Here is a 23,473-nt window from a genome sequence, read left to right on the forward strand (position 1 = left end):
TTATATTGTTCTATAATTTCCACATTCTGTGGGATCACCTTTCTTTGGAATGGGCACAAATATGGATCTCTTCCAGTCAGTTGGCCAGGTATTGGAGAGGTATGAGGAAATGAACACTCTCATGTATGCTACTGGCAGTGAGCAAAAATTGGTTCAACTTTTCTGAAAAACTGTGTATCAGTAGCTTTCAAAACTGTGTTAATATATTTCTCAGTTTTTTCATTCTAGAAATCTAAGAAAATCACAGAAATGGCCAAATGTACATTGTTTTGGTTACTTAGTACTGCTCTCACCACAAAACCACAAATGGGATGGCTTGAACAAACAAGAGTTTATTCTCTTACAATTTGGAGGCTTTAAGTCCAAGTTCAAAGTGCCAGGCTCTAAGGGCTGCGTATTTTGCCCCTCAACCTTAGGTTTCAGCTCTGCCTCCTGCTCCCAGCCCACTGAAGCTAGAGGCTTTTCTTCACTCAGCTGCTGGCTGCTGAGGCTCACAAGCCCAAGGTTGACAAGTAACAAGTCACGGTCTCGATATTACCAAACTACACGGTAGGCCATTAATTCAAGTCCATTGAAAGTCCCAGCAGAGCATGGCAGGCTGCTGAACAATGACATGGCTGCATGCAGGGTTCAAGCATGCCATAAGCTACCGACCGGTCCCCAAGGCTTCTCCTTATGTACAGGAAGCAGACCACATCCCAAAGTCAGCTACTCAGCTGCTCACAGTAGATTCTGCCATAGAGTTGATTACCAGTCTCATCATGGGCAATACTACATCCAGCTGCCCAGCCACTCCACCAGGCATACATGTTCAGAAAATTTCATCCACTTCTATTTATAATTGAAAAATAATTAATAAATGTTCTGGAAGTAGGAAGTAAATATATAAATCATGGCATACCTGTATGATAAACTTTTAAATAATCATTAAAGTAATTTTTAAGGAATATTTAACTCATTCATTTAACAAATTTTTGTTGAGTGTCTACTATGTAGCAGACATTGTTCTAGATATTGACAATATAACTATAAACAAATGACAAAGGAGAATGTTCATGACATAATAACTGAAAAGTAGTGTACATTATGATGTAAGTCAGGCTTGCCCACACCTAAGTAATTGTAAGTTTATAATTGCTGGTTTACACTGGTTAAGCATAGATTCCCAGGCCTCTTCTTTCCTTAGTCTGATTATGGTGAAACTAAGGAATCTCTGGTGGTACAGTGGTTAAAGCATTCAGTTGCTAACCAAAAGGTCAGCAGTTTGAAACCACTAACTGCTTTTCAGGCGAAGGATGAGACAGTCTGCTTCCATAAAGATTTACAGCCTTGGAAACCCTATGGAGCAGTTCACTCTGTCTTATGAGTCAAAATTGACTTGATGGCAATGGGTTTGGGTTTTGGGCTTTTTTATTTTAAAAGATCTATATAGTAAGTTCCTCAAGTAATTTTTATGATCATTAAAGTTGGGCAACTATTAGTCTGTGGAATAAAATACTAATTAAACTTTTTAAAGTATATATTTGTAAAACTGACTGAGGGAAAAATCATCAAAATATCAACAGTAGTTTGGTCCAAATGACAGGATTACACAGAGTTTTATTTTAAACTTTTTAAGTTTCTACAACAATCACAATTACTGTAACATAAATTAAAAAGTATATTTTGTATTATCCCCTCTACTATCTTGAAATAAAAATGTTAGCCAAAATAATTCAAAATGCCACACTTTACCTAAAAGTACAACAATTCACACACACATAAAAAAATTATACATTTCAACATATAAATCTTTCGACCTGATTGTACTAAAAGGCACAGAAAAGTAGTCATATGCCCAAACCTATAGAATCCTGGTTTGATTTTTTTTCAAAACATTGAGCAACTTTTAGTAAAGTTCTGAGTAAAACAAAGTTCAATCAGCCATTCAATTTGCATGGCAGTTGTGTTCCAAGAAAATTCATTGTATGTTTAGATTATACAAAAAATCCTTAATATATGAAACATGAGGTCTAAGCTTACATAATTACAAACAGCTTCCTTACTTCCATGAAAGTCTTGCGGGGCAAGGGACAAAACTTTATCTTGCCTTACTATCTCATACATTGAGGTGTTACAAAACCTGCCCCTGGTCTTCCACCACTAACTAAATTTTAATAGGCCTCCCTGTCATCATGACTGACAAAATATCTCCCAAAAAAACTTCCCAAATGTCACCTAATGGAAGATCTCTCTCTCATCTAGAACCAACAATATAAATAATAACTTTGCATGATAATATCAGATAATAACTTTTTATATTTGTATGACACATTTTTCCCCAGTAGTATACCCAACCCTGTACTCCACACATTAAACTGATTAAAGCGTATCTGAATAAAAGAAAGAAATTATAATCACCACCTGAGTTGTGTTGTTGATATCAGTGGTTGAGAGTCCAACAGATCTAAGTCCTCACTCCAGCCACATTAGCTCTTTCACCTTGGGCCATTATATATAACCTCAGTCTCAAATTCCTCATCTGAAAATTGGGTACAACGGGAGTAGGGGTGTTGTGAGGCTTGAATGAGAAAGCACACAAGGCTCATGGCACCTGTGTCACACACAGTGACCATTCACTAATCGTCTCTGCCCTTTCCATCCCATTCCCACTCCCTGGCATGAACAGGAAGATGCCAATGCTCTGAAGATCATTTTTCCACTCAGGATAGAAACTGATCATGAATCTCTGCTTTTTGTCGAAGTTTTTAGACAGTTTGGTTGCTTAGAAATAGCAAGTAGTACCCTAGTTTTGTAGTCAGCTTTTCAATCAAGGAAACCAAATATATATTGAGAGAGTTTTTGCAATAAATGTTCATGTCCTTAGCAAGACTCAAACAATATTATAATCAGAGAATCTCCAAAATAGAGGAAACCTGAAAAATTAACTAAATCAAGACTCACTCCAAGAAGAGCACCTAAAACAATAATAAAAATAAATGTAAGTGAATGCATTTTAAATTGAAATAAAATCTTTTAAGACCCCAGTCACTACTCACCAAAGTAGGATATAGAACAATGTTTTTGTGTAGTCTGTAATGCCAACTGAGCTTGATGTCCCAGGTAAACATCATCTTAAAAGCTTGCAAGAGGCCATCTAGATCCAACAATTGGTCTCTCTTTGTCCAGAGCAAAGAAGAATGAAGAAAACCAAAACCACATAGAAACAGTTAGTCCAGGGGACTAGTGTACCATGTGAACCTCAGCCTTTATGACCCTGAGACCAGAAGAACTAGATGGTGCCTGGCTACCACTGTCAACTACTTAGAAAGTGATCAGCGCAGGAGACCCTGGATAGACTGGGAGAAAAACGTAGAACAAAACTCAAAATCATAAAAACCGACCAGGCTTGCTGGTCTGACAGATACTGGTGAAATCCCGAGGCTATGGCCCCTAGTCACTCTTTGGGCCTGGAATTGAACTCACTCCCATGGCTTCACCAAACAATGCACAGGCATATAAGGTGAACATTTATACCACATAGGTACACGCCTTAGAACAATCAATCATGGGAGATCGGAAGGCCAGTATTTGCACAGGGAGATAGCTCAGAGGGCAGGAATGAAAGAAGAAAGGGCACAAGGAAAAGGTAACCACAGGAACAAAGTGGGGAGAGACCTATTACATTATGAGGATTGCAATCAATGTTAGGAAACAAAATGTGTGTGAACTGCTATATGGAAAATGAATTTGCTCTGTAAACTTCCACCCAAATCACAGTTTAAAAAATAAATAAATTGAAAGAAAATCCAAGATAATTTCTAAGATATTCAATGTGAATTAAATAAAATTTCCCCTAAGAGAAATGAGAAATATATATTCACGATTGTCTTTTAAGTTTGTGTATGTGTGTGTCATTATCAGACAATAACTCTTTATATTTGTATGACACATTTTTTCTCCAGTTATATACCTAACCCTGAACTATGATAACTTCAAAGATGAGTCTTTTTGTTCACATTTTTGCATGTCAATGATGTTTGAAAATATTTTCCTAAACTATATAAATCATAAAGCTGGTGGTTCAAACCCACCAGCCACTCCTTGGAAGGAAGGTTGGGCCATCTACTTCCCTAGTGATGCTGCCTCAGAAACCCTAAGGGGGGTCGCTATGAGTCGGACGGCTGACTCGATGGCACATAACAACATAAATCATTCAAGACAGAATTACATGACCTCTAAGAAAAGGGAATCCCTAGTTAACTCTTTTTCTTCTTGTTAGCATTTTTTTTTAAATGTTATCTAACAAAGATATTCTAAAATAATTTGTCTATTTTCCCTTGCTTTGAGTACATGGAAAGGAAAAGAACTTGGTCACACATGAGTCCCCCAAACGCTTGGCACTGAAAATGAGGGACATCCACAAACACTGGGAGCTTCTTCATGGAGTTTCTATTTTTCACTGGCATAAATTATTATAAGTTGCCTGAAAATAATGTTTCTGCTTCTAGAACAAAACAGAGTAGTGATGGCTGAAAGAAAAAGATGTTGCCTGTGGTTATGCCTGGCATACACATAGATCTTGGATCCCTTTATCACAAAATAATTTAATTTTCTTTTGATTGATGTAAACAGCTTAACAGAAAATGTTTCCAATGGCAGCTTGCCAACAATCAACAATCTCTGGACTGTGATTCATTTAGTTCTTGCTTAAGAAGCATGAAAATTTTTTCCATTTCTGCTTGTTTTCACCTATTGCAATGTTGCATCATATGTTCCATTTTTGGCATATCTTCCCAGGGAAGGTTGTACTGGAAAGAAAGAAGGTGCTATCATTCTAATATGTCAGTTAACTTTACTTCTTTCTCTGTGGTAGGAGATCGAAGTAATCAGTGCCCCTCCGGGTTTTCCTTAGACTCAGTTGGACCTTTTTGTGCTGGTAAGTACAGATATAAATAATGTTTTTATTTTTATAAAAATACTTAAAATGAATATCTTCTAGTGGACATCCACTGACATTTTTCTAGGTATTTAATCATCGCAACAGTCCTGTCAACTTCCTATTTTATAGATGAGGTAATTGATACGTAGAGAAGTTAAATAAACTGCCTAAGGTCACTCAGCTATCAGGTGGTTCAGGTAGGCTTGAACACAAGTTAGATTACAAAGTTCATGCTTTTTTCATGTGGCCACAACCAACTATGTCAGGGATAGTGACCAAGTGCAGACATAGAGAGACCACAGAGACAATGCTGGACTCATTCTGACTGCTTCATTGCCATAGTTCTGTGTGACTATCAAATGATTCTATAATCAATTATATCTATTCCATTCCAAATCTGTTCCTAATTGTACATGAAGTTCTTCCTTCTCTGACCCTAACCACCTGAAGCTAGGTCAAACTTCATTCATTCAGACTAACAAGTTTGCCAAAAATCTCAGATGGTAGCCACAAGCTTGGGGAACCCCACGCCACCCTCACATCTGACCTGCTGACTACAAATTTGGGTATTTGCCACTACCCCCTCAAGATGCCAACCTTAAGCTCAGGTATCCACGAGACCTCCTCACTTCTGATCTGCTGACTCCTACTGCTCCCTCAGGTCCAATAATTTGCTAGAATGACTCACAGCTCAGAAAACCACTATACTTATGATCATAGTTTTATGATAGCAAAAGGGATACAAATGAAGAGATTCATAGGGCAATATCTGGGAGGGTTCATAACACAGAGCTTCCATACCCCAAATAGGATGCAATAACCTCCTATGTGTATTGACATCTATGACAACCAGGCTTTCCTGTCCAGAGCCTTTATTGGGGCCTCATTATTTAGGCATGATTGATTGAATCAGTTCCCCTCCCCTGAGGCTGGGGTCAGATATCAGGTGGTGGGTCTTTCTGGCACAACCAGCTTCTGCCGAAGAGGTATATCATTAGCATAAAACCTCAAGTGTCCTCTGGAGCTCTATCAAAGACACTTCAGTCACTGTTGAAATTCCCAGGTTTTAGAGGTTATCTCTCAGAAATGAATGAGCAACATCACATTAAATGGAGAAAAGACTGAAGTTGTGAGAGATTTCATTTTATTTAGATCCACAGTCAATGCCCATGGAAGCAGCCAGGAAATCAGACAACGTATTTATATTGTGCATATCTGCACAAGTGTTAAAAAGCGAAGATGTCACTTTGAAGACTAAGGTGTGCCTGACTCAGGCCATGGTATTTTTGGTGGCCTTATCTGCATGTGAAAGCTAGGCAATGAATAAGGGAGACTGCAGAAGAATAGATGCATTTGAATTGTGGTGTGGGTGAAGAGTACTGAAAAACCATGGGCTGCCAGAAGAATGAACAAATCTGTCTTGGAAGAAGTATAGCCATAATGCTCCTTAGATGTGAGAATGGCCAGACTGTCTCCATATTTTGGTCATGTTGTCAGCAGAGACCACTCCCTAGAGAAGGATATCATGCTTGGTAAAGTGGAAGGGCAGCAAAAATGGGGAAGACCCTCAATTGGATACATTGGCAAAGTGGTTGCAACAATGGGCTGAAGCACAGCAAAGATTGTGAGGATGGCACAAGACTGGGCAGCGTCTCATTCTGTTGAACACAGGGCCGCTATGAGTCAGAGCTGACTCGACAGCATCTACGACCACAAAATCGTCTCAAAAACCAGGGACAAAGACAAGATTCTTTGGGTACAGTTAAATCCTTTACTTCAGAGTATGAGACAGTAATAATCCACCCCTGAATCATTTAACCCTAGAATTGCACAATCATAGGATAGGCCAGGATTGTAGGCCTAGGACTGATGACTAAACCAACGTTGTCCCACCCAAGTGCCAGTACAAGAGAGTCACACATAGGGTAAAAAGCTAAGTAAATGGTGTGAGGAGCTCAAGTTTTCATAAATGGTGCTTTCTTTTCACTAGCAGGCAATTTTAACGTAGTTGGGGAGCTCTGGTGGTGTACAATGCCTAAGACATTTGACGGCTAACCAGATGGCTGTCAGTTCAAACCCACCAGCCACTCCTTGAAAGGAAGACTGGGCAATCTACTTCCATAGAGATACTGCCTTGGAAACCCAAGGCGGGGTCACTATGAGTCAGATCCAACTCCACGGCAGTGAGTGAGATAGTGGTAAAGGAAATGGTACTGAGAAACTGTACTTTCCAGGTTCCAGTCCCAGCTCTGCCAAGAATGGTCTGTGTGACCTTTACTTAATCTTTTAATCCTCAGTTTTATCAATAACAAATGAAAATAATAATACAAATACCTACCTCCTGGGAGTGTTGTGAAGAATGAGTCAAGCCAGTTAAAGTGTTTACATCAAGATCAATATATTTTAGCTACTGTCATTGTTTTAGAAGATATTCTAAATATTCCATAACTATCAAAAATAATTTGGAGACCCCAATTGAATTTTTTATTTAGTGTTTCCATTTTGTGGCACGGAAGCATTTTCTATTATATTTTATTCAATTATTTGGCCTCTATATGCAGCTGTTTCTCCTGACTTTAGTAACTCATGGAAAGGCAGAGGTTTTTACATGCTTGCTGGGCCTTCTGCTTTCTTCTTCCAGATGTAGATGAATGTGAAGAGCGGAATCCCTGTTCCCATACTTGCCATAATGCCATGGGAACGTATTATTGCTCCTGCCCAAAAGGCCTCACCATAGCTGTGGATGGAAGAACTTGTCAAGGTATTTGAAAAGCTTAAATCTAATAATTTAAGCTTGACATTTAAGCCATGGCCAAGGCAACCTTTGACCTTGGAAAAGTGTGCTAGATGAATCCTCTTTTTTCCCAGTCCCTCTCTCCCTACTTTTAGCAATCCACAGTATGGGTTTTTGTGGTGTTGAGAAAGTCAGAAAGAGGGAATACTGCTCACACATTGCCTCAAAATGGGACACTCAAAAGTCAGGGATGCTGCCTTAACTTACTCAATCCTTATGATATATCAAGGAGGCAGGCAGGCCTTTCATCACCCTTACTTTACTGAGATGAAACTAAGGAAGAAAGAGGTTATAAAGAGATTAAGAAGTCCTAGTAACCAGAAGGCTGGCAGTTCAAACCCACCAGCCACTCCTTGGAAGGAAGTTTGGGCAATCTACTTCCATAGTGATACTGCCTTGGAAACCCAAGGAGGGGTTGCTATGAGTCAGATCCGACTGAACAGTAGTGAGTGAGTTTTGAGTGGCACAGTGGTTAAGCACTCAGCTGCTAACCAAAAGATCAAACCCACCAGCCGGCTCCACGGAAGAAAAGATCTGATGATCTGCTCCCATAAAGATTACAGCCTTGGAAATCCCATACTCTGTCTTATAGGGTTGCCATGAGTTGGGACTGATTGAGTGGCACACAACAAACAACAAAGAGGTTCAGTAAATTGCACACTCCTCATAGCATTTTAAGGAGCTATGGAATATATTCTAAATTACACACCAGAGGGTGGTGTAGTGGTTGAGGTGTTTGTCTGGTAACCAAAAGGTCAGTGGTTCGAACCCACAAGTTGCTCCACAGAAGAAAGGTGAGGCAGTGTGCTTCTGTAAAGATTTACAGCCTTGGAAAGCCACTGGGGGTCACTGTGAGTCAGAATCTACTTGGTGAAAGTTTGTTTTTTGGTTTGGATAGCATTTGGGGAGATTTAAAAAAGAACAAACCAAAAAACCACTTTTCTATCAAACTTTATGTACCCCCTCCCCCAAAATAGACTTGTGTAAGTACCTAATTTTATAAATAAATCAAAAGTGAAAAAAGGAAGATTTCTGTGTTCCAGGAAGACCTGTCCAAATGCAAAGGAGAGGAGTAGGGGATGCAGAAGGGGAGGGGGATAACTTTTATAGAATGTCCAGTGTGGATTAGTATATTATATACATTGTTTCATTTAGTTTTCAAAGTGATTCTGAGGAACAGGAATTATTGTCCTCATTTTACAGATGAGAAAGCTCAGATTTTAAAAGGGGAAGTAAGGTTTTTAAAGCAATCTAATTCATAAGTGATCTAACTAATCAGATAACCTGTGAAGTTATCATACCATGCTCCTATGAGCTTGTCAGCTATTTAACCCACCTGAAATGACCCAATATTTTCCAAGTGCCATTCATCACTTCTCTTGTCCCCATTTCACAACTGATTCTTAGGCTGGGTTTTCTTCAGTTACTTCAGCTGAAAGACTCACTCTGTTGCAGATATTGATGAGTGTGCTCTGGGAGGACACACCTGCCATGTGGGACAAGACTGTGACAATACCATTGGATCCTATCGCTGTGTCGTCCGTTGTGGAATTGGCTTTCGAAGAACTTCTGATGGGCTGAGCTGTCAAGGTATAAAAATAGAGGCCTTTGTTTTATTTTTAATATAGTAATAATTGGGAGCTCTGGTAGCATAGTGCCTAAGGCACTTGACTGCTAACCAGAAGGCTGGCGGTTCAAACCCACCAGCCACTCCTCGGAAGGAAGATGGGGCAATCTACTTCCGTAGTGATACTGCCTTGGAAACCCAAGGAGGGGTCGCTATGAGTCAGGTCCAACTCGATGGCAAATAACAACAACAACATAGTAATAATTAAGGCCACCTACCCCTTGAATCATTGAAACTCTCTCAGGAAACTCCAAGGAGAGGGGATGGATAAAGAACAGAGCAGGTAGATACTAAGCAACTGGGACTTCTGTCCCTCAGCAGAATTTAAATCTCAACTTCATTTTACATGTTTTATATGTTAGACTTCTTTTGTAAGTGTTGGTGGCACAGTGGATTCAATCCACTGCTAACATCTTGCTATAATCATTTGAGAGAGATTATACAGCAAAATCTAATAGAATATATTCCAGAAAGGTCCAGTGCATGAGACTGCTAGAATTTTTATTGCAGGATTTTTCATAGAGGCAAAAACAGTGGATACAAACTGAATGCCTATAAATTGTAGAAAGAATGAATGAATGGTGATTCATCTACACCATCAACCATTATATAGGCATTATGCATTATAGAATGATTAATAAATACTGTTTGGCTTAGAGGGATGTCCATGAAGTGTTGTTGAGTTAGAAAAGCAAAATGTAGAAAAGTACATGTAACTGGAAAAAAAATGGATTTATATATTTAGGTATATATTAACATGTTTACAGCAACAACAATGGATGTATATATACATACACATACACATAGAGAGAGGGAGAGAGAATGTTATGACTCATACTAGGTTAGTAAGTACGTAGCTTTTGGTGGGCAAGGAGGATAAAAACAGGTAAGGGGCACCAAGCAAAAAAAGAAAAGGAAGAGAAGAATTTTGCTAAGAAACATCTTTTTAAAGTACATGATCTTTTCATTAGCCATCAGAGAGATGCAAATCAAAACAACAATGAGATACCATCTCACCCCAGCACTAATGGCAAAGTTCGACAGAAAATAACCAATGCTAGTGAGGATTTAGAGAGATTGGAACTCTCGTACACTGCTAATGGGACTGTAAAATGATACAACCACTGTGGAAAGAAGTATGATGATTCCTTAAAAAGCTGGAATTAGAAATACCATTTGACCCAGCCATTCCATTGCTAGGTATATAGCCTAAAGAAGTGAGAGCCAGGACAAGAACAGATATATATATATATATATACATACACACACACACCCATTTTCATTGCAGCACTATTTACAGTAGTAAAAAGTTGGAAGCAACCTAGGTGCCCATCAACAGAAGAATGGTACATACACACAGTGGATTACTACGCAACCCTAAAGAATAACATAGAATCTGCAAAATGCTGCATACCATGGATGAGCTTGTAGGACATTATGCTGAGTGAAATAAGTCAATCACAGAAGGGCAAATATTGTCCATTATAATAAAAAGTCAAGGAAAGGTTTATATATGGCAGGAAATTTTCTTTGTTGGTTATCAGAAATGGGAGGGAAGGGGAGGGAACACTGCTGGATAGGTAGAGACAAGTATTGATTTGGGTGAAAAGAAGGGCAGTGTGCCAAATGTGAGTGATCAGCATGGTGGCATTGAGGAATAGGAAGACAGAGAAAGGTGCATGGGAGGTACAGACAACAAAAATGAACCCTTTTGTACATATAGTACTGGGTTTCCAGTGATGGCAAACATCGATCTACAAGTGGATATATGGGTCTACAGGCCTGAATAAACTCTGGTGGCATAGTGCCTAAGGCATTTGACTGCTAACCAGAAGTCTGGTGGTTCAAACCCACCAGCAACCCCTCAGAAAGAAAACTGGGCAATCTATTTCCATAGAGATACCACCTTGGAAACCCAAGGAAGGGTCATTATGAGTTGAATCAACTCGATGGCAGTGAGTTTGGTTTTTATGCAAGGGGGAGTGTGCCCATGACCATGTGTATGGTTGGCAGGTAATGTTTCTACAAGTGTATTTGAATGTTCTATAAGAATCCCCAGGTAAATAGTAGAACTGACAAAGGACAAGGTTATAGTCACTTCTTGGCCACAGCCAGCTACCCAGAGGGAGCAAGTAGTTGGACCTATGAGCTCAGGACCATAGTCGCAGGGGACATCAAGTTCAATTGGCATAAAAACATTGTCCCACATCCTACTTTGGCAAATAACGACTGGGATCTTAAAAGCTTACAAGCAGACATCTAGATGCAACAATGGGTATCTCTTGTCCAGAGAAAAGAAGAATGAAGAAAACCAAAGACACATGGAAACAATTAGTCCAAGGGGCTGGTACAACATGCAATCCTTAGCCTATACAACTGTGAGACTAGAACTAGAAAGTATCTGGCTACCACTGTCAACCACTCCCACTCAGAGGGGGATCTATGTAGGAGATCCTGGAAAGAGAGAACAATGTAGAACAAAACTTAAAATCTTAAAAAAAAAAAACAAGGTTTGTGGTCTGATAGAGCCTGGTGGAACCCCTGAGAGTATGGCCTCTAGCTGCCCTTTGGGTCTGGAATTGAACCTACTCCTATGGCTTCCAGACAAACAAAAGATAGGCATATGAATGAACACTTACATTAGATAGATACACTCCTTGGAGAGATCAATCCTGGAAGAATAGAAGAGCTATGTATGCACAGGGAGACAGCTCAGGGGGCAGGAGTGCATGGGAGAGAAGGACACAGAGAAGAGTTGGCTATGGGGAGGAAGTGGGAGGAGACCTGTTGCATTGTGGGAGATTGCAGTCAATGTCATGAGACAAAGTGTATGTGAGCTGCTGTATGGAAGATGAATCTGCTCTGTAAACTTTCACCCAAATCACAATAAAAGAAAAAAAAAGAAATGCAAACAAACAGACAAAAAATGTATATGACCTTCCACTCCTGGCTATAAAAAAATTTGAAAGCAGGAACTCAGATACTTGTACACAAGTTGTCAAAGCAGCATTATTTACAATAGCCAAAAGGTAGAAACAACTCAAGTGTCCATCAACAGGTGAATGGATAAGCAAAATGCAGTGTATTCATAGAATGTACCATTATTCATCCATAAAGAAAAATGAAGTTCTGATACATGCCACTACATGGATGAACCATGACAACATTATGCTAAGTAAAATAAATCAGACATAAAAGGACAAATGTATTATCCCATTTATGAAAAAAATGTATCTAAAATAGGCACATCCATGGAGGCAAAAGATTAGTGGTTACCAGGGGATAGAGGAGGGAGTAACAGGGAGTTTAAAAAATGAAACAAGAAAAGAAAAAGAGTTGCATTATAGATCGTTTTAAGAGAAAATAAGAGTTGGAACAAAATTAAGGAAATTAGCTGGAATTTCATGGAGAAAACTTAAGTAGAACATTTTATTTAATCAGAGAGGATTTTAGTGAGACTAAAAAGAAAATTTGTGGAGAAAGAACAAGCCAATGTTACATTTGTGCATTTCTATAAATTAGCATATATGTGGATTTTAAGAGATTAAATTCAAAGATAAAATAGAAAACAAGCACAAAATAAAATATATTGGTGATTTCAGGTTTGTGATGGAATGTAGGTGAGGATGTGAAAAATCTAAATGTGGTGGTTGTTCTTTTGTAGGGTTTGTCAGAGAAAGAGAAGTGGCAGGAGCTTGAGTCCAGCGAGAGAAATTTTTCTAGAATAGGAAAGATTTGGTCATGCTTACAGAGTTATGGGAACAATGACAGTAAACAGGAAAAAAACACAAAAAACAAACTCACTGCCATCAAATCAGTTTGATACCGACCCTTCCTTGGGTTTCGGAGGCAATATGGTGCCTTGACTGCTAACCAGAAGGCTGGCAGTTCAAACCCACCAGCCACTCCTCGGAAGGAAGATGAAGCAATCTACTTCCGTAGTGATACTGCCTCAGAAACCCAAGGAGGGGTCGCTGCGATTCGGGTCCCACTCGACGGCACATAACAACAACAACAACAACATCTCTACGGAAGTAGATTGCCCAACCTTCCTTCCAAGGAGTGGCTGATGGGTTTTAACCACCAGCCTTCTGGTTAGCAGTCAAATGCCTTAGGCACTATACCACCAGAGTTCTTGTAAAGAGAAAAGACCTAAAAAAATACACAAGAGAAGGGAATGATTGATGAACAATCCTATTCCCGCTGAGGAAGAAAGAGATGGGCTGCAGGGCCTAAATAGAGGAACTGTTCTAAAACACCACCCATCTGTCAGTGTGTCATTCTGTGGTGGTTTGTGTGCTGCTATGAAGCTAGAAGCTATGTCACCAGTATTTCAGATACCAGCAGAGTCACCCATGGTGGACAGGTTTCAGAGGTGCTTCCAGACTAAGACAAAATAAGAAAGAAGGCCTGATGATCTACTTCTGAAAATTAGTGAATGAAAACCTTATGAATCACAACAGAACACTGTCAGATTTGCCTCTTCTGGACCCATCATCAGTAGGTATCAATTGATGGAGGAGGCCATCATGTTTGGTGGAGGACTCAAACATGCTGTAGAATGTAAAGATGATACAGGAGTTGGCAACATTTCGTTCTGTTGTAAATATCAACATTAAAGACGACTTCATGGAAGCGAGCTATCTGTCAGTCTGTCTCTCTATCTATCTATCATTTATCATCTATCTCTCTGTTAAGAAATGGTCATTCTTCCTCTGAGACAGGAGAGCAGAGAATGTACCAGAAATACACAAGGAGTTCAGAGGAGTTCATGCCTGCACTCTTCCTATGACACTCTAAGTTAGGTGTTGTTTGGGAAGATTAATTTGGCAATAAGTGTAGACAAGGGAAAATGCTCATGTGGCTGCAGCCAATCAGGCATAAGGTTTTAAAGATATTCATTGGGCTAATAAAAGCAAGACAGGGAAAGTAAATCAATTTCAAAAGACATTGTAAAAGATCTTAGCTTTTTTATTTTTTTTTTTCCTTCCTATCTTCACTATCCCAGTCTATCTGCAACATTTGAGGGCTGAAACTTCCTAGAAACGGGTGGGAGCCATATGGTGAAATACTTGAAATAGAGGAATGTTGCACCAACATCATTCTGAGTCATTAGTAAATACTGCCTTTGAGAAATATTGAAGAGAGATGCCTTCTTCAGCAATTGAGCCTATCAGTTATATGGCAGATCATATGAGAGTAAATGCATTAGATTAGAAAATCTTAAACATAGTAATGATCAAAAATTATTACAATGTTAAACATTTGGGATAAATTAAACAAGTTTCCTAATAGCATATAATGAAAGTTTTGTTTTATTTGGCAGATATTAATGAATGTCAGGAATCCAGCCCCTGTCGTCAGCGCTGTTCCAATACCATAGGAAGTTTCCACTGTGGGTGTGAACCTGGGTATCAACTCAAAGGCAGAAAATGTGTGGGTAAGAAATTGGCTTTGAGTTCTAAGCAATGGTATTTCTGTAACTTCTTAGTGCTTCCTGAACTGAAGGCATATGTTGTGTTCTGGGTCTGATTTATATACGTAGGACATCTATGTGTCTTGAATGTAATCTATGTAAAAACAAACTGGAGGCAAATGCTATGCTTTAGAGGTTTCATTTTCTAATTATATAACCTTTTTATCTATATTTTCCCTATCATATTTATAAAATTTTCCCACAAAATTGTGATACACACATACACACACCACATACTTACATATGTAAGTACATGTACATGAATATATATACCATATGTATATGGCATACAATATATATTGTATATGGTACACACATATGCAATGCATATAATACAACATATATTGTATATGCATATACAATACAAATATATATTGTATATGGTATACAATATACAATACATAAAACTATAGATAGATAGATAGATAGATAGATAGATAGATAGATAGATAGGGCAATTTACTTCCGTAGTGATACCACCTCAGAAACCCAAGGAGGGGTTGCTATGAGTCAGATCTGACTCAACGACAGTGAGTTTGGTTTTGGTGTATATACCACTCTGGTGGTATAGTGGGTAAAGCATTTGCCTGCTAACCAGAAGGTCCATGGTTCAAACCCACCAGCTGCTCTGGGAAGAAGATGAGGCAGTATACTTCTGTAAAGATTTACAGCCTTGGAAACCCAATGGGGATCACTATGAGTCAGAATTGATGCAATGGCAGTGAGTTTTTAGTTATGTATGTATATATAATTTTAATTTTTCTAGGTGGAACTAGTATGCATGGCTACCAGTTCTGTGAAATAATATTTTGGTCTTTATTTTTATTAATTTGTTTTAATATAAAGTATGTCATGTACCTTATTATATTTAAGCACCTTAATCTTACATTCATAAAATCTAATGTATGGTTTCTCTGGAAAAGTAGAAGAAATTATTTTCTCAATCTGCATTTCCTTTGTTCTTTGATCAAGATGTGAACGAGTGTAGGCAGAATGTATGCAGACCAGATCAGCATTGCCAGAACAGCCGGGGTGGCTATAGGTGCATTGATCTTTGTCCAAATGGGATGACCAAGGCCGAAAATGGAACCTGCATCGGTAAGTGTAGGATTTAGTGACCAACACCATCAAGAAGCCAAGGAAGGCATCCTTTTTTAAAACTAATGCATAGAGTAAATGTTAGCTAACAGGGAAGTCGTTATTTTTTCATAGATTTTAGCTCCCACCTTTAGTATGATTGTGCTCAGGACCCCAAGGTCATAGCTATGCCAGGAAATGGAAACTTGTCATAGAGACCCATGACAATTTCGAGACCTTATCAGTTACATAGTTGGCTTATATAGTTTGTTGTTGTTGTTGTTATGTGCCGTTGAGTCGGCCCCGACTCATAGCGACCCCTCCTTGGGTTTCTGAGGCAGTTTACTACCACATAATTTATTACTGTATAACATTGTTTCTGATATGAAATTTAGCATATATATTTAGAATTTCATGTAGTGGGCTAAGAAAAAAATTATGTCGGTAAAGATGTTTAAAAGCTCAGAAATAAGTATTTGAGAAGTAAGTATTTTTTTTTTAATGTCAAAATAATTATCAGACAATACAGTATCTTATATTTCTTCCTTGTCTGTAGAGCTAGCAGAGCTACAAACTGCAGGATTTGCAAAAACAAAACAATTACCATTCCTGCTCTCACATACTCACAATCTGCTAGAGTAGATTGGCTAATCCCCTTCCCTTACAAAGAGAAACCAACCAAAAAAAAAAAAAAAGCTATAATATAAAGCAAAATGAAATACCATAGAAGAGGTATAAATAAAATTGTATGAGAGTACCCAGGAAAGACTGATCAAATCTTACAGGAATGATTATCAAGATCCCATGGAAGTGACCACATTTAAATAGAGTCTTGGAGGAAATGTTAATGGGTGGAAAAGGAAGAAAAAGTATAGAAAGTGTTAAAAATTAATCTTTCCTTCTTGACGCCTATGTGCCCTTGGACAAGTCTCAAGCTCAAGACCATGCAGCAATTTGCATTTAAGTTTCTCATTTATAAAATAGGAGATTTAAAAATATTCTAAAATATATATTAATACAGTTATAAAATGAACTTGCCTCAAAATAATATAATAATAAGAGGGTGGGTGTTATAGAGATTTAGAAAAAGACTGACTGACAATGTGTTGATACTTACTGAGGTACATGGACATTCATTATATTTTTCTCTCTAGTTTTGTATATGCTTAAATTTTCCCTTAATAAGTAAGCTTAAATAAAAAATAAATTAGAACAGTTTACTATCAAACTTAAAACTCTTTTTATCTATAATACTATGAATATAGGTAAATACTTTTCTTAACTTGTAACAATAGCACCCAACTTGGCACCATGCACAGTTACATGCAAGTTTACATATTTTTAAGAAGATGGGCCATATAATTATGTTTAACATAAATTAGAAGGAAGATTAACTGAAAGATCAGAAGGTCAACTAAGAAGCTACTGCAAAAAAAATCTAGCTAAGGGGGATTGGAAATGGGGAAATATATGGGTTTGATTGAAGAAGGTAGAATTACCAAATCTTGGCAGAAGACAGAGTAAGTCAAAGACTAACATTTGCGTCCTAGTTGACTGGGAACACATGAATGCCATTATCAGAAATAAGGGAGTAAGGATAAGAAACTGGTGACTTGCTGAGTTTGAACAACTGGTACATCAAAGAGATGGCAATGTCCAGTTAGCAGCTAGAAATATGGGACCAGAAATCAGAAGCAACCGCTACTCCTCTAGATCTGTATAAACAAGGTTACTAGTGGAAGTCACTAGAATAAATAAGATGGCCAAAAGAGGAGGTTGGAGGAAACCCTGAATATAAAACTCTTTCCTCATTAGGGAACAGGAGGAAAAGGAGCAAGTTAATCAGTGAGAGAACTAGAACTTGACCAGGATTTTTGACTCTAAGTCTTAAGTCGACGTGATCTCTTCCCAAATGCTGAGAAATGCAACTTTGACAATTGCTGCAAAAGGTTTATTTTAAATATAATAACTTTGGGGTTTGAAAGAAGAAATGCTACTACTTTTTGTTGCCTCTGTGTCTATAGATATTGATGAATGTAAAGATGGGACTCATCAGTGCAGATATAACCAGATATGTGAAAATACAAGAGGCAGCTATCGTTGTGTGTGTCCAAGAGGTTATCGATCTCAAGGTGTTGGAAGACCCTGTATGGGTAAGTTGTTGAGTAATGAAGCCACTTAATGGAGTTACCTAGCCATGCTTACTTTCTTAGGTAATGTAAGTTGGTTTAAATAATTAATAATTTTGCTTATTTCTTTAGAGACTTCACAATGAGTTCAGTTTATACTGAACAATAATAGTTTACATTACTATTTAAATGATAATGATAATCAATTACTGAATACTTACCATACATCACACATATCAAAATGAGGCTGTGACATAATTGCCATGACAACTTAATGATCGAGATTATCTTATTAATTATCTAAGAACATGACATAAATGTTTGCATAGATACATTTTAAGTATACAGAATGAGGTTTGGGATGAGGGATTAAACTATGAATTCAATATTTAAACAAATTGATAACTAGTACTTCATCTACCATTCATTTACTATATGCCATTCATTGCGTAAAGAATATGCTAAGAATATCTCCTTTGTTTCTCCCAGTTGCTTATTTGTTTCCATCTGAGTTATAATTAAATATAAAGTAAGTCCGATAATAGACCTGAGAAAATATTTGTAAGAAAGTAACCATATACGTTTTTAAATGAATGCATTTATAACCAAAAAACTCATCTATCAAATTATATTCCTCCCTAGACTATTTAAATTCCATAAAAAATTGCATGGGCTTTTAAATACTGTCTTCTAGGTTTCATGCTATGCTTTTAAAATTGGTTGTCTTGGTTGTCTGCTTAACAATTATTTATTGCAAATTCTTCCATATAGTCTAAGTCCTGTCTTTATGCAGTCCCTAGAATAATACATTGCACAGAGCAAATATTCAAATTAATGTCATGACTAGATACTCTCTTAAAATAAATGTTTTTTGATAGCAGAAGTGAATATTATTTTAGTCTTCTGTCTGTATATAATTTAACATCTTAATCAGTCACAACAGTGACCCATTAGAGTGAAATATGTATATCTGTTTATTAATGTGATCAGCAGTTGAATGTCAGGCATTGGGCTGGAGGATAAAATAATAAAGAAGGCAAGGCCACTGCCTTGAGGAGTTTAAAAACATAAATGCCTCCTCAAATAGTTTTCAAAGTGTAATTTACTATTTTTATTCTACTTATTCATGTTGTTTTCTTTCATGCAAGTGTGTTAATGGATTAAAGAATTTGGTGTTGATCCCTGGTTTTCATTCACTTTTCAATTTGCAGGGAGATTTGGAGTATATAACACCTTGTTTTAACATTGTTGTTGTTGTTGTTATGTGCCATCGAGTCGGACCTGACTCATAGCGACCCTTTCTTGGGTTTCCAAGGCAGTATCACTACAGAAGGAGATTGCTCCATCTTTCTTCCAAGGAGTGGCTGGTGGGTTTGAACCGCCAGCCTTCTGGTTAGCAGTCAAGTGCCTTAGGCATGACGCTACCAGAGCTCCCTGTTTTAACATAGAAATAGAAATATATATATTTTAACTTTATGAGCCTTGTGAGTTTATGTCTTAAGAAGAAATGATTCTGTCTTCATTTCCTATTTTTTAATCTTTTGAAAAAAGTGTGGTTGGCCTTGATTATTAGTTTGAATTTTTTCATTCAAAAGAGGAGAAAATGAAATTTGTAGTTGTATCAGTATATTTGCATGTAAAACTTGTAATTGTATGGCAGATTAAAGACACTAGTGATCAATATTCTAATTAAATGTGAACTAGAAACATGATTGTGGTCTACCATCCTACCAACAGAATTCAGATCTATATTAGCTTTTAAACTATGATTTCTCTGGATTCAAGAATACATTTTCCCATATGACCCTTCATGTTCTGTTGGAGCCTTAATTTGGCACATCATGTTAAACTCAGTTTTTCATTAATTCATCATTTATTGAGCATCCAATTTGTGCTGGACAATATTCTAGGTCATGAGGATATGATGTTAAACAGAACATACAAGTTCTCTGTCCTCATGGTTTTAATTCCATAGAGAGCAACAATAATTATGACACAAATATAAACTATAATTCCAGTATGATAAGCACTTAAGTAAAACTAAATCAGGATAAGAGGAAAGGGTAATCCAGGCTAGGGTGATGACACTGTGATCCTGGCAGCCTCTCAAAGGGACTGAATGAAATAAAGGAGCAGCTGCAGAAAGTTTGGCAAATGTATTCCAGGCTGAGGGATCAGTCAGAAGGTCTGTGTTGATGGAACAAAGTTGTTGTTGTTGTCATGTGCTGTCAAGTCAGACCCGACTCACGGTCCCTCCTTGGGTTTCCAAGGCAGTATCACTATGGAAGTAGATCGCCCAACCTTCCTTCTGAGGAGTGGCTGGTGGGTTTGAACCACCAGCCTTCTGGTTAGCAGTCATGTGCCTTAGGCATTACGCTACCAATGAGGTCACAAAGAAGATCTTAGATTTTATTTTAAAGGTGTGATGGGAAGATACAGAAGGTCTTGAGCAGAGGAGCAGAGTGATTTACATTTAGAAACAATTACTCTCACTGCTTTGTAGAGGTGAAACCATGGGAGGAAAAGGTGGATAGAGAAATACCAAGTTTACTTACATAAAAATAAACAGACAAAGATAAAGGTAGCTGTTATTGTTGTGTGCCATTGAGTTCATCCTGACACATAGTGACCCTATAGGACAGAGTAGAACTGCCCTGTAGCGTTTCCTAAGCTGAAATCTTTACAGAAGCTGATCACCAGGTCTTTCCCCTGGGGAGCCATGGGTGAGTTCGAACCACAGCCTTTGAGTTAGCAGCCAAGTACTTAACTCTGACACCTCCAGGCCTCCTCCATAAAGGGAGTTATATACTTACAAAAATTGTATTTAAATAAATGAACTATTTCCAACCTTTTCAACCAATTATGAAAATGAAAAATAGCATCTAAAACAGATATTTGTCCAAAGAAAGAAAGAGTAAGTTAAGAAATGAAGTTGAATATTTTCAGATATCATTGTATTAAGAGATACTACTGAGACTGTTTTCTAATTGCAGTTTAATATTAATTTTATTAATTTTGAATTCCACACTCTTTTGAACCTTTTTCCCCAAGAGGAAGATATGTATATATCAACAGTTTGGTATGTACCTACCTAGTTGAACTCAGAAACTTGTATATAGGTGTACAAGATTTAAGATGCCAATATTGGACTTAAAATTATGTGTAATAATGTGTGGCAGTTTAGCCCATATCCAAGTTGTTTTTCCTCAGACAAGGAGATACGACAGAGTTCACTGGGTCTTAGTGAAGCCATGAAGCTAAAACTACAAGGAGGAAGGATTCACAAAATTAGTGTCCAGTTTTCTGAGCCACTCACTCCAAAGAAAACGTTCAAATAAAGCTTGAAGTAATTTTTAGAGAGTGACACAGAATCTTTCTATATACAGCATTCCAAAACTGGGTGATTAAAGCTTTCTCCATGGTTCATATCGGTTGAGGAGAAATTACTGTGTATATTCCTGGCTTTGAAGGGTAACATAATGTCCTCTATTTGTTTCACAGACTGATTCTTTATTCCTATGTTTTGTGTGTATGTGTGTTTTTGTTTTTTTCTCTTTTTTATGTATCATGCCACACGAGCAGACATTAATGAGTGTGAACAAGTGCCTAAACCTTGTGCACATCAGTGCTCCAACACCCCCGGCAGCTTCAAGTGTATCTGTCCCCCAGGACAACATTTATTAGGGGACGGGAAATCTTGCGCTGGATTGGAGAGGCTGCCCAATTATGGCACTCAGTACAGTAGCTATAACCCTGCACGGTTCTCCCCTGTGAGAAACAACTATCAACCTCAACAGCATTACAGACAGTACTCACATCTCTACAGCTCCTACTCAGAGTATAGAAACAGCAGGACATCTCTCTCCAGGACTAGAAGGACTATTAGGAAAACTTGTCCTGAAGGCTCTGAGGCAAGCCATGACACATGTGTAGGTAAATGTCAGCCGTATTGCATTTCCTTTCTTTGGGCTCACTTACTGACCAGAGACTATGCATATTTATAGCACCTGTAATAGTGTGAGTGCAACTACATCTGATCTCAAGTCTAGGATGTCTTGATATTTTAAAACAGTTACCCTGGTACCAAAACTATCACAAATTTTATTCAGATAAATGATCTATTTATAAATATGCATTCTAAAAATTTGTTGTGTTATATACCAATTTTTCTTTTGATCACTTCTGAAAGTGTTACTAAATTTAATGCTATGTAGCAATAAATTTCAGTGGCATCCAGATTATGTTTTTCTTAAAAAAAAAAATATATATATACATATATATATATACACAATGCCACGTAATCTAATACTATGTGATTATGGCTATCTCTGATTGATCCCAAAATAGTGTGACAATTTCAGCTACTTTTGTTGATTGTTTGCTCTCTATGACAACTGGCATCTCATTGACTACCCTGCACTCCCCATGGAATTTCTCAGTACCATTGAGAAACATCTTTGTGTTTATATAAGTCACTTAAAAGATAATGTGAGCCAGAAGAAAATAGCATTGCTTCATTCACTCTAACATATGTGCTTTCAATATCTTTATCTAAACTTACAAATCTGTAATTTCACTTGTTTGTAAAAGTGTAATTTCCATGTCAAGAATTGCAGTCTTATTTTCAGTTAAGTTGCAAACATTGCCATCTGTCATTTATTTAACTCAATTTTCTGAGAGTATCCTCACTTTGTATGTCGTTGAGCTAGGAACCAAGGGAAATCAGCAGACAGGACACAAGGAACATATAGTTCATTGCTGCACTATTTGTTAGATGAATAAAGAAAGCAAGGAATGAAGAGCAGAAGGACGGAGGAAGGAGGGAGGGAGGAAGAGAAGAGGGAAGGCAAGGAAAAAATATGTTGAAATTCAAAGGTTGTTATTTCAACTACATTTTCTTACATTTCTCATAAGTGCTCAGCACTTGGTATATACTCTCCTAAATATGGTTTCTGTTAAGCAGTTCTTTTACACTTCTTAAACATCTCTTCTTCCCCTGAGTCCAACATTTGCCGTCTCTTTCTCCAAGTCCTGTTTCTATACCGTTTTCTTCTTTCTCTTAGGTGGACCCAGATTCTCTTATCACTTTTACTCAGTTGAATGTTGGATATTTAAGTTTTCTTTTGGGGTAGATGTTTTCTAAAATATGGTATTTTATTGTATTGGGCATTAATAAAGAAATTTATACAAGATTCCGGACAGCTTTGAAATTATGAAACAAGAACAATTTGGAATAAAAACTAAGTGCTTTTTAATTAACCATCTGAGAAACACAGCTTACAAAAGGTTGAAATTAATACTGTGGAATCTTTTAAACTTGGGCTGAAATGTAGCTTTTTAAGGAATAGATTCCAAAGCTGAATAGGAATAATGAACATCATATTGCTTCTGAATGTAGGGTTCCCTTTGCAGAAGTCACACCTGAGTCCACTTTAAAATTCATTCTCTG

The 23,473-nt window shown here is 37.6% G+C and overlaps 1 protein-coding gene across 1 annotated transcript in view; it reads left to right on the forward strand.

Annotated features, from left to right (window-relative positions):
* Positions 1-23,473, forward strand: part of HMCN1 (hemicentin 1) — a 691,072-nt gene that overhangs the window by 656,815 nt on the left and 10,784 nt on the right. Inside the window, exons 97-103 of the mRNA XM_007937695.2 lie at positions 4,856-4,918; positions 7,563-7,682; positions 9,171-9,305; positions 14,669-14,782; positions 15,791-15,916; positions 17,920-18,048; positions 21,607-21,957. Of these exons, the coding sequence (XP_007935886.1) occupies positions 4,856-4,918; positions 7,563-7,682; positions 9,171-9,305; positions 14,669-14,782; positions 15,791-15,916; positions 17,920-18,048; positions 21,607-21,957 (1,038 nt within the window). The remainder of the gene's footprint in view (positions 1-4,855; positions 4,919-7,562; positions 7,683-9,170; positions 9,306-14,668; positions 14,783-15,790; positions 15,917-17,919; positions 18,049-21,606; positions 21,958-23,473) is intronic.

Source organism: Orycteropus afer, unplaced genomic scaffold, assembly GCF_000298275.1.
Source record: "Orycteropus afer afer isolate SDZICR_OR568_19922 unplaced genomic scaffold, OryAfe1.0 scaffold00043, whole genome shotgun sequence".
In the NCBI taxonomy this organism is placed as follows: Eukaryota; Metazoa; Chordata; class Mammalia; order Tubulidentata; family Orycteropodidae; genus Orycteropus; species Orycteropus afer.